The 13,310-nt window shown below is 33.0% G+C and overlaps 1 protein-coding gene across 11 annotated transcripts in view; it reads right to left on the bottom strand.

The window, feature by feature from the left end:
- EPHA6 (EPH receptor A6) overlaps positions 1-13,310 on the bottom strand; it is a 1,033,311-nt gene that overhangs the window by 402,568 nt on the left and 617,433 nt on the right. For all 11 annotated transcript variants that reach the window (XM_010800991.4, XM_024994001.2, XM_010800997.4 and 8 more), the window contains one exon: positions 3,280-3,404. In XM_010800991.4, the coding sequence (XP_010799293.2) occupies positions 3,280-3,404 (125 nt within the window). The remainder of the gene's footprint in view (positions 1-3,279; positions 3,405-13,310) is intronic.

The raw sequence follows: 13,310 nt of genomic DNA, 5'->3' as shown, positions 1-13,310 counted from the left end.
ATGTGGCTACAGTAGAATAGATATTTTCTATTTTTTTCTCTCCCTGTTCTTTATCCTTTCTCCTATCTCTTGCTCCCTGCCTTCTGCCCCATTTGGCAGTTCCTGGAAATGAGACCAGCTGCTTCATGAAGTATTATATAAAGCATGAATGTGTGTGATCAATCACTCAGTCATGTCCAGCTCTTCACAATCCCCTGGACTGTAGCCCACCAGGCTCCTCTGTCCATGGGATTCTCAAGGCCAGAATACTGGAGTGGGCTGCCATGCCTTTCTCCAGGGGATCTTCCTGACACAGGGGTTGAACCCACATCTGCTTGTCCCCTGCATTGGCAAGCAGATTCTTTACCACTGAACCACCTGGGAAGGCCATTATATAAAGCGTGTATATCTAAGTTGACGTCATTTTTTTTAACAGTTTCCAGTATAAGTATGCTGTACTTTGAAGAAACATATTGTTAGTGAGTAAATAGGAAATATAATTTTTTTGTGACTTATACTTGAATTTCTTCATTATTTTAAGTGCCTTTTCATATTTATAATATATTCATGTAAGTTTAAAACACTTTTTAAGTATGAAAATGTGGCCAAGAATTTGGAGAGTATAATTAACTGAATAGAGAATATCTAATTAATTATAACCCACAAGCTATAGATTTTCTTCTCCATAGTCCGCTCATCTCACATACACACACACACACACACATATACAGAAACAGAAGACAATCATAGCTAGGTTTTAATTTTTATATATAATTATGATGTGAAGATTACTGTTCCCTGCAGTGAGTTATTTTTTAAAATGTGCCTGTATATTTAACTTTAGCACACTTAAGTTATTTGAAAGATAGTATATCTATATAACTGTATAAACACAAACATAGTAGCATTTGAAAATAGCTAAAAATGGAAGAGATTATCTTTCTGAACCCTTATTTTATAGATAGAAAACAGGAATAAGAAACTTAAGGTCTAAGTCAAACTTAAATGTCCAAACACTTAGACCAGTGCCTTTTTCTAAGCAAAGGTCACTGGTAACAATAATATGTGTTTGATCTCAGACATTTGTAGACACCTCACATTGTAAATCGCTTAGTTCAGTTCAGTTCAGTCACTCAGTCGTGTCCGACTCTTCGTGACCCCATGAACCACAGCACGCCAGGCCTTCCTGTCCATCACCAACTCCTGGAGTTTACCCAAACTCATGTCCATTGAGTCAGTGATGCCATCCAACCATCTCATCCTCTGTCATCCCCTTGTCCTCCTGCCCCCAATCCCTCCCAGCATCAGAGTCTTTTCCAATGAGTCAACTCTTCGCATGAGGTAGCCAAAGTACTGGAGTTTCAGCTTTAGCATCATTCCTTCCAAAGAACACCCAAGACTGATCTCCTTTAGAATGAGATCTGTTTATAATTAATCTTTACAACACACTAGAAGGGTTGGTATCTTTATTTTCCTTTTGTAAATGTGAAGTCTGATTAGGGAGATTAATAGACTTTTTCCTGACCACAAGCATTAGAGTCAAAGTCAGAACGTGAATTAGGAATCCTTGGCTTCCAACTCCACGTTAAATTCATTAGCAATGGATCATTGCCATTTTCTTATAAAATAAACTCCTTTGTAATATTATTTATTCTATTATTAAAACATGGATATTATGTCAGTAGCCATCTCTGAGGATATTATTAATTTCTAAAGTTCCAATTGGATGAATATGGTTCTTTTCTTATAGAATCAGCACAATTTTTCTTTAACTGGAAATATTATGTAATTTTCATCTTCATATATATGAAGCAAAAATGACTATAGAATAAGAGTCATCTTCTGTGTATAAAATATTACCTTTATAATACAAGATAAATATTTTTATTCTGAAAATTTCCTTAAAAATGTGTACATTGCTTTTTAAATAAACTGAATTATTTGAGTATATGAAGATATATTTAAATTAATGGACAGAAAAATATGTATATTCCTGTGACAGGATGCCATAGGTTGTAACATTTGGAAGGATACACCAACGGGATTTCTGAGCACAAGCTGGCCAGGCCAATGTACAGAATCTATAATCTAATTAAACTGAGTAAATTCCTCCTTTTTAGACTATGGATTTTTCCATGTCAGTTAATAATAATGATAGCTTTCATTGACCACATAATTCTGAAATTACTAAATATAATCATGCTACTGAGTTACTTCTCCCCTTTTCAAACTTACATTTGCTCAGAAGCAGTAGAATATAAAAATATAGACTTCTATTTCTCTTCTTTTTATACTGTTCATGAGGTTCTCAAGATAAAAATATGGAAGTGGTTTGCCATTCCCTTCTCCAGTGGACCACGTTTTGTCAGAACTCTCCACCATTTCTCTTTTTGCCTGAGTTTCTTCATAGGGAACCTAAATTTATTTGTGATGTTCCTTTGATTCCAGTAAGTTATAGAAACACAACAAGTTCTTTCTTATTATAAGATACCACTGGGAATTATATAAATTTTTACATAATATTTTTAAATGTAATGCTCATTTTATCAATACTGTAGGTTAGTATCAGCCCAATGGGATATATTCTCAGAATTGACTCTATGTTCTGCCATAACATCTATAGCAATGATATCATAATGGTGAGTGAAAGGGAGAAAGCATAAAGAAAGTAGACTTGTGAATGTCATAAAACTAAGGAAGTATATAATTAGGGAAAATATAGTGATTGAGAATTTTAATGACAGAAATGGAAATTAAAGTTAAGAGTTGATTTATTAACCAGATTTATCTTGCTACCTTATAAAACAGCTGACCTGAATGGAAAGACAATTTTAATTCATCAGCTATTTTCATTTATACCTTAAATAATACTTTGCAAATTTTAGCAGACTATAACTTTAAATTCATTGGAAAGGATATGGCCCACTGAACTTGTTTTAGATTATGGTAATTCCATTTTTACTATTTTTTCTGAAGTGAGTTTTAGAAATAACGTTATATTCATTAAACTGTAAGCTGATGAATACAATCTCTCACTATATTGTAAAACTCAGAGTAAGTGAAGATAGAAATGTACATCCTGTGTCTTCTACCTTAATCTTATATAAAACAAGGCAAATTAATTAAGAAATTATAAGCACTATAGTATACTAGAGAATATTTAAAGACATAGTAGGTAAGAAGATAGACCAAAAAGAACAGGTTTCAAAGTAAAATAATATTCTATAACAATATACTTAATATATATATATGCATATATATGTATATGTACATTTTGAGGAAGCTCCAAATAAGACCTACTTTCTCATAGTACTTGATCTCGTAGTCCAGTATGGCTCCATTGGAAAAAGCAGGTGCTTGCCATGATAGGGCAATGCTATTTTGGGATGCCCAGTCCTTTCTTACCATACCTATCAGGGAAGGTGCTGAAAAGAAAGAAAATAACTAAGAATTAATTGGCAGGAATCATTCTCCACAATGCTTTCTTTAACATTTTGTCTCCCAAGGAAAACACAATTCTTGTTGAAGTGGACACCAATTACTGATGTCAGATTAATATGATAATCAGGATCTACTTTATTCAATCCAAATAAAATATTAAAATTTATTTAGACACTGATGGCTCAGTAGCAAAGAATTTTGCCTGCAGTACAGGAGCTGCAGGAAATGCAGGTTCAATCCCTGGGTTGGAAAGACCCCCTTTTGATCCCTGGGTTGGAAAGATCCCCTGGAGAACGGCATGGCAACTCACTCCAGCATTCTTGCCTAGAGAATCCTATGGACAGAGCAGCCTTGTGGGCTACAGTCCAGAGGGTCACAAAGAGTCATATACAACTGAAGCAACTTAGCTCACACGCATGCAGAAACAAATTAGGGGACAAAGGAAAAACTCAGATAGTCCAAGAAGAAGGACTATAACTCATCATCTCTGATTCTGTTAGAGGACATTTTTCCTCAAACTGGCTTTGGTTTTGAGCTATAATATGAAGTATAATAGACTTGACTTCTATATTTTCTCAAAACTAAGACTACTATAGAAAATCCTCTGCAATTACATGATCATTTATAAGCTTTCTTTCTTTCAAGAGTTAGTACTTAATGAAATTTTAGTACTTTATAGAAGTTACATCGCAAACTTAACTACAGCGTATTTTGGCTTATCAAAGAAAGGATCATTTCTTTTGCAAGGTTTCTATGACTTCTGACTAAAGCTGAAATATTTAATTTATGAAGTTTATTTTGAATCATGTCTGTCTTCTTTTTCTATATAACATTATCTTAACAATCCAATCCTAACCTAAAGTAATCTTGTATACACTGTAGGTTTTTTTTTATCTAACAAAATACTTCTCATCTTTAAATATTCAAATTACTTACAAAAGGATTTTTTACATACAGAACTAAAATTCAGTCTTAAAACTACAAACTAAATATACTGAGATACCATTTCTCATTTTAAATTGGCAAAAAAATCCAAAAACTTGACACCAGGCTCTGTTGGCTAGACTGTGAGGAAAAGACTTTAATACACTGTTGGTGTAAATGCAAAATGGCATAATCTTTATAAAGGGAAATTTAACAATTTAAGGCAAATTATATGTTCATTTACACTTTGGCTTTAGGAATCTGTTGAAAGATACACTGCACAAATATGAAGTGACATATTTACAAGACTACTCATTGAAATTTATTTGTAAAGCCTGGAAACAATTTAAATGCCCATCAATAAGGGACTGGTTTAAAAAAGTATGCTACATTCACCAGAGAATTATGAAACTGTAAAAAAGGAATTGTGACCATCTATAAATACTAGAATGAATTTACTTCAGGATTTACTTTTAAATGAAAAAAGTGAGGTGGAGAAAAATGTATGAAAAAAATGTCTAAGGATAAATTTAAGAATAAAAACTAGTAACAATGGTTACTCTTAGAGGATGGGAGGCTAAGATGGTCACTACAGGGTTAGAAGAAAATCATCTCTGAATATAAATAATAACAGACAAATGAACACTGAAAGAGCAATCTCAAAAGATTAAAAGAAATAAATCTGTGTATTGAGTTGAAAGCATAGCTTCTGAGAGGAACTACTTAAAATGACATTAAATGACAGTTACTTAACCTACATCTCAATGGGACATATTCTAAGTATCAAAAAAATACTGCAAAAATTATTGAACTGTTTTTAGTAATGATATTACAAGTGGTATTACTGGTATTGTAATGCTGAATGTGTGTGTGTGTGTGTGTGTGTGTGTGTGTGTTTGTGTGCGCATGCGTGCGAATGCACGTGTGTGTGTGTGTGTATTAAGAGACAAATCAAATGAATAATTACATTGGTGTTATTAAGAACTAGGATTTTTTTTCCTATGGGAAAATAGAGATACAGATGTCAGACCAATGAAGGTAAGTAAAAACCCTATCCTAGTAAACCTGAATTAGAAGTATGATTATGAACTCATGTATCTTTCCAGTTCATTTTCAGAAATTTCCAGACCAATGAAGGTAAGTAAAAACCCTATACTAGTAAACTTGAATTAGTATGATTATGAACTCAAGTATCTTTCCAGTTCATTTTCAGAAATTTCCAGACTGATGAAGGTAAGTAAAAACTCTATACTAGTAAAATTGAATTAGTATGATTATGAACTCATGTATCTTTCCAGTTCATTTTCAAAAATCCATTCACATGTACTAAATGCAGTTGAAAATAGGATTTGAAGAAACTGATTCTCTATGATCAAGATTAAATGTTTCTTTAGTTTCTAAGAGAGACTCAAGTATTAAATGTGGTAATTTACTTTCCAAAGTTGTTTTCATATCTTAAGGATAAACTACTTTCTTATATTTGTGAGAATGACAAAGTCGGTTCTCATAAGAAATTAAGTACTTTAGAAACTATATTTGAAACTCATTCCAGCTGCTTAATGACAGTATTATTGCTGTACTAAGATATTTTCTTAAAATGAGTGGTAATTATAGAAATTGCTGAGAAATAGAAGAGTTTGTGCCATAAGCTAAAATAGAAATATATAAAATGGTAAATAAGAAAATGTTCTGACAATTCACTATGTATATTGAGTCATATTCACTACTAATAAACTACCATTAGTCAATTAATGGTATTAATTCTTGCTGAAAAAAGCATTAATGTTCTTGGAATTATAGTATAATAATGAATTAAATAGTGCTTTATGGAAAAAATAAAACTTTAATGTGAATAATACAAATTAGAAGTTGACTAAAGTACATAAAAGTATATCAATTCATTACTAATTTTGAAAATGTCCTTTTCATGTATACAAATGTTGTGGTTAATTTTCAGTTTAATGTACAATATCACAAAGCAGTATTACCAGTGTATTATATTTTGTCTCATAATTACTTAGCACTCAAGTTCAAATGATACAAAACTTATAAGAAATTCAATTATGCCAACAGCATTTTAGAATGACTATTGGTTAAAATATAGGTACTATCTTTCCTATTTCCAGCTCTTCAATGGTTATTTAATTGTACAGACACATCATCTAAATTACATGAATCCTCTTCTATAAAATAGAAAATTTTTTTTTTTTAAAAATAGAAAATTAAGAGAATCTATTCTCTAACTGGAGAAGGCGATGGCTCCCCACTCCAGTACTCTTGCCTGGAAAATCCCATGGATGGAGGAGCCTGGTAGGCTGTAGTCCATGGGGTCGCTAGGAGTCGGACACGACTGAGTGACTTCCCTTTCACTTTTCACTTTTCACTTTCATGCATTGGAGAAGGAAATGGCAACTCACTCCAGTGTTCTTGCCTGGAGAATCCCAGGGATGGGGGAGCCTGGTGGGCTTCCGTCTATGGGGTCACACAGAGTCGGACACGACTGAAGCGACTTAGCAGTATTCTCTTAACTACATAGATCCTTCATTTATAAACAGACTTCAAGGTAATATCTATATAAAATCTAAAATCTCTTCACTTTTGCACATTCCTTTCATATGTAAACATCTATGTTTTAAACAGTTGCTAAATATACATAATTCTAGATAATTCTATTTTAAACCAATATTCTAAATCCTACTCTATATTTTAAAAGAGTTTCCATAATTTTTACTTTAGTGGCTAATATTCAATTGTGTTGCTATTTTATCAGGTCATTACTCTAATGTTGGATTTTGAGGTTTAAAATATTGTTTTCTCCGAATTCTGACATTTTATGTACAAACATTTTATGCATAAATTTTGATTTTGTTAAAATTATTTTAGAGAGAAAATTGCTCTATATAATTTGGATTTTGTGTCATACTATTATTACCATAGTGCTTTTGAAAAAGCTGTCACTGGCGACCCACTCCGGTACCCTTGTCTGGAAAATCCCATGGACGGAGGAGCCTGGTGGGCTGCAATCCATGGGGTTGCTAGACTTCACTTTGACTTTTCACTTTCATGCATTGGAGAAGGAAATGGCAACCCACTCCAGTGTTCTTGCCTGGAGAATCCCAGGGACAGGGGAGCCTGGTGGGCTGCTGTCTATGGGGTCGCACAGAGTCGGACAAGACTGAAGCCACTTAGCATATCGATATTACTAATCACACATTTTAAACACTTAATGAGTTGACAGCAGAGGATGTAGAAAACAATTTACAGGTCAATACATCTCAAACACTGCATTTTATGTTTTCAGAGAAGAACATTACACAGAATTTCATTTTAAAATAAGGTTTCAATACATGAAACCTAAAGCTTTTGCTTTGAATATATCTAATGAATTTGTCTTAATAATTCAAGCTTACATAGTATCTGAATTGGCATATTGTGAAAACTCTGCAGTACCAACTAATACAAAGCAGAAAATACATTTATTCCTCCACATGAGAAAAACTGATTTTAGGACACAAAAGGACAACTATTGATCTTTACTTCTGATTCTAAAAAGTTAGAGAAGGAAAGAAATAGTCAAGGAAATAATATCTTCTGGAGTCTGTCAGATCAGATGCTAACCAATGTTTCCTGAGTGACAATTACCTATTCAGTATAGCCTTCAGCAGAATCATGTTTTTGATATACATCCTTTCTTAAGTCTTCAAAAATCTTAGCTTTGACCTTCAACATAAATGACTGGTGAATAGATTACCACATTCTTGAAAATGTTTTTCATACAAACCCTTTTGATTACTACATTTTTTGAATCTCAAGTAGTTTACCAAAAACTATGTAACAAAGAATGAAAATAAAAGTATGAAGGGAGTTAGTTCTAACAAAAGAGATCTTACTCACACTTAGAAAAGTTTTGCTTTCTTATGCTTATATGGAGATACCTAAAGAAACAGTGAATTATTCTAGTTAAGTATTTTGCTCTTAATTGAGCTAATCAATTTTTATTAAATGTTTATATTATGCATGTTATCTTATTATATTGTCATAAATCTATGGGGAAGACATTGCCTCCATAAGATGATGACATTGAGGCTCAGAGAAGTGAGCAATTGATATAATTGCATTAATGATATAATGAGAAGGCCAATTTTGGTATTAATGCAGAATGTCAAAAAAGAAGTGGAAAATTTAACATTTTTGCTATACTTTCTCTTAAAATTAATTCTATTCGGTATTGTAAATACCTGTTCAAAAGTGGTAGAAATGAGGCAATGTTACAAGTATCCTTGTTGTCTTCGAGTTGATTATTTCTTTAAATTTTAAAATATCAAACACTACTGTTCAATTTTACTGTTCAAATTTACTACTGTTCAATTTTACACTGTAGTTCAGTCACTCAGTCATGTCCAACTCTTTGTGACCCCATGGATTGCAGCACATCAGGCTTCCACATCCTTATTTATCTCCCTGAGTTTTCACAAACTCATGTTTGTTAAGTCTGTGATGCCATCCAACCACCTCATCCTCTTTTACTCCCTTCTCCTCCTGCCCTCAATCAAATTATATTGTGGATTATCACAAATATGTCTTATTTTTAGCATGTAATCAAGATTTACACCATGGGTCATGAGGTGTTTTCCTAAAGATCAAACAAATGTTGCTAATTCTCAGTCATCTATTGAGCATACTGGGTAAATGAAGGTTTATTTATTGTGATATGCTTACCTGCATGAGTGTGTGTGTGTGTTTAGATGAAAAAGACAGAGTGGAGCAGGGAACGCTCCTATGCACATGTGTTTGTGACAGTGAAAATCTTAATAGTGAATGTTATATAATGTAATCCCAATATACAAACAGATCTTATAAGCAGTTTAATACCTTTTATCACCAATGCAGAAAATACTTCAATGTATTTCTGATAGCTGAGTAACCACTTCTTACTTTAGCAGTGTAGTATTTCACAGAGTATATAAAGAGCATAGTACTTCAAAAAGTACTATATAAAGAGTGCAGTGCCTCACAAAGTACTATATAAAGAGTACAGTACTTCACAAAGCTATCCATTGTCTTTTAAAAATCTTTAATTGATAAAACATCTGGAGTCATTGTTTGCTTCCTATAACTTCAACCTTAGTCCTAACGCTAGTGCTGACTTTTACTACGCATAGAACTCTTTCCCTTTGCTTATCTATCAACCTCTTTCTTTTTTTATTCCTTCTTTCTCTACTTTCCATTTTTCTTTACTTTCTTAATTTCCTTTTTTAGTGCTTTTCATTTTGTCTTTGCTTTATGCCCTCCTTTCTGTGCTTCCCTGTGCCTCTTTCTAGGCACATCTATCAACAACAGGATGAAATGTGAATTCAGAACAATATAATAAATAATATAGATTAGAAAGTAGAACTCAGAACAGACTTTTAAGACTATATGATTTTCCTCTCTTCTTTGCTAATGAGCCAGTGGGTAGAACTGCAGAGCACAAGTATGTAATAGTGTTTCTTTTGTGTATGTAGAGAAGAAGAACACACCCAATACACTATTCTTACTTGTGAAATTTTGTAAGTGTGATATTTAGCATGTGAATTGACATTTTTGAAACCTGATAACATGCTTCAAAATATTTCTGATCTTTATCTTGTTTTGAAAATGTCAGATAGCATAATCTATCTAATGATATCTGTTACATGTGCTTTTCTTTTCATGTGATTTTTCCTGTAATCAGTGGTAATATATATTTTTATCGACTTCCCTGTGTAGTCAAAACCTGATTATGAGCTTGAAATATACAGATTATGCTTACATACAGCAGAACTGGTGCTTTATTTTCTTTATAGCCTCTGTCTCTTTTCTACACCTGAGAATAAAACTGTGGTATGTTCAACCATATGGCCTGTGATGTGCTAAATTATGGCATCCAAATATTTCTACATTGTAATCCCCAGAACCTGTGAATGTTCATATCTGGTAAAGAGACTTTGCAGTTTTTGATTAAATTAAGGATTCTTAGATGAGATTACTCTGGATTATCCAGGTAGGCCTAATATAATCACAGGTACACTCATGAAAAAGAGATAGGAGAAGATACCTACACAAGAGAAGGCTGTGAGCCAAGGAATGCAGAAGTTGGAAAAAGGAAGGAGTGCATCCTTCTTGGAGCCTACAGAAAGAACAAGTTCTCCTGAAACCTTCACTACAGCCGTATAAGACTTATGTTGGATTTCTGACATATAGAACTGTATTATGATAAATACAGGTTGTTTTTGAGACAATAAGTTTGTGATGATTTGTTGCAGTGCAACAATAGGAAACAAACAGTTCAACTGATTAATCTGTGCAGACCTTAATACATTTGAGTCAGTAGAGAAAGTAGGTAAGTTTTTTAAAAGTATGTTTCTAAAACAGTGATTAAAAAGTCATCTATTTATATTTTGAAAATTAATCCTTTGTCAGTTGTTTCTTTTGCAACTATTTTCTCCCATTCTGAGGGCTGTCTTTTCACTTAGCTTACAGTTTCTTTTGCTGTGAAAAGCTTTTAAGCTTAATAAGGTTCCACTTGTTTACTTTTGTTTTTATTTCTATTACTCTAGGAGGTGGGTCATAGAGGATCTTGCTTTGATTTATGTCATCAAGTGCTGTGCCTATGTTTTTGTCTAAGAGTTTTATAGTTTCTGGTCTTACATTTAGGTCTTTAATCCATTTTGAGTTTGTCTTTGTGTATGGTGTTAGGAAGTGTTCTAATTTTATTCTTTTACATGTAGCTGTCCAGTTTTCCCAGCACCATTTATTGAAGAGGCTGTCTTTGCCCCATTGTATATTCTTGCCTCCTTTGTCAAAAATAAGGTACCCAGAGGTGCATGGGTTTATTTCTGGACTTTATTTCTTGTTCCATTGGTCTATATTTATGTTTTTGTGCAAGTACCATACGCACTATTTACAGTAACTAGAACACGGAAGCAATCCAGATGTCTATCGATAAATGGATACAGATAAATGGATAAAGAAGTTGTGGTACATGTACATAATGGAATATTACTCAGCCATAAAAAGGAACACCTTTTTATGTGTTCTAATGAGGTAGATAAACCTAGAACCTATTATACAGAGTGAAGTAAGTCAGAAAGAGAAAGGTAAATATTGTATTCTAACGCATATATACAGAATCTAGAAAAATGTTACCAAAGAATTTATTCACAGGGCAGCAATGGAGAAACAGACATGGAGAATAGACTTATGGACATGGGGAGGGGGGAGGAGAGGGTGAGACACATGGAAAGAGTAACATGGAAACTTACATTACTGTATGTAAAATAGATAGTCAATGGGAATTTGCTGCCTCAGGAAACTCAAATAGGGCCTCTGGATCAATCTAGACAGGTGGGATGGGGCGGGAGATGGGAGAGACTTTCAAAAGGGAGGGGTTATATGTGTACCTATGGCTGATTCATGTTGAGGTTTGACAGAAAATAAGAAAATTCTGTAAAGCAATTGTCCTTCAATAAAAAATAGATTAATAAAAAAGTCATCTATTTAATACCTAACTCATCTGATATATTACTTTCAAAAACTATTTGATCTGATCCTTTGAAAAATATTTTGGATACTCTGATCCTATAGATTTTCCTTATTTAATATACAATGTCAGGGTTCTCTTTTTCTATGTTACTTACTAGGAAAGGATGGGATCTTCCTCTTTCTGATTATTACCACCTTAAGTTACAGGTGATATAGGACAATTTTTTTTTTCTAGTTTTTCCTCAGAATTTATTTGTCTATTTTTAAAAAAGTATATAGCCTTGAATTTCAAGAGTTTTTCCCAAGGGAAAAATTAACATCGTTCAACACAAAGCTTGCATAGTCTTTCAAATTCTTCCTGCCATGCAAATATGAAGCTGGTAGGTGGCTTAACAATATGTTAGTGAAAAATATGTGGATATATTGGCCCAAAAAACTTGCACTACCTGCGGAGCACACAATGAAACATCACTATTAATGATGGGTCAAAATGACACGGCACTATCAGCTCTTAAATATACAGAATAAAATCAGAAGCATCATCTTTAAATTTATTTTCAGCATAACCTGGCCTTTTTAATTTCTATTTTATTAGCTTTATGACTGGCTAATTTACTCTGCTCACTGTTCAGTATATTGTGAGGCTGCTGTTTTCAGTAATTAACACCATATACCTCTACTAACTACTATATCATTTCAGAAGCATGTGGGAAACTGTTTTAACAGATGTTCTATAATGCAGTTTCTTTGAAATATAAAGGTAAAAAATATCCTCAAATTAGACCAGTCTGATATTCTGTTGACCTTATCATTACTTGTCAACTATCAGTAAAAATATATATGTTGTACCATTATTTTTTAGGAAGTTAACATATACTATTCACCCAAATCTCAGAAAGTTCACCTGGCCCTAAAGAAAAATCAATAATTTGTCACATCTCATCTTGGTGGTTTAGTTGCTAAGAAGTGTCTGACTCTTGTGAACCCATGGACTGTATCCCTCCAGGAAACTCTGTCCATGGGATTCTCTAGGAAAGAATACTGGAGTGGCTTGCATTTCCTTCTCCAGAGGATCTTCCCAACCCAGGGGTCAAACTTGGGTCTCCTGCATTGCAGGTAGATTCTTTACTGACTTAGCTATAAGGGAAGCCCTTTTCATCTTAACTTCACATATTTTCCCAATTCATAATATTTCACTATATTAAAATTAAGAATTGGTTTTCAGTAATGTTTCTAGGCAAAAGTAGTTATCATTTAAACTGTAAAGAATTAAACTGTAAAATAAATAGATTTAAAATATAATATCCTAGTTATATTTGAATATGATTGGTAACTTCTGTGCCTCAGTCAATACATCAAAAATTCTGCATCATGTTCCAGGATAGGAAAAAGTCAGCCAACTTAAATATTATCATAAACAAGAAAAATTCTATTAAAATGACCAGGAAAGTCATCTATAGTAA

The sequence above is a fragment of the Bos taurus genome, chromosome 1 (assembly GCF_002263795.3).
Source record: "Bos taurus isolate L1 Dominette 01449 registration number 42190680 breed Hereford chromosome 1, ARS-UCD2.0, whole genome shotgun sequence".
NCBI classification, from domain to species: Eukaryota; Metazoa; Chordata; class Mammalia; order Artiodactyla; family Bovidae; genus Bos; species Bos taurus.
This window is presented reverse-complemented; position numbering and strand designations above follow the sequence as displayed.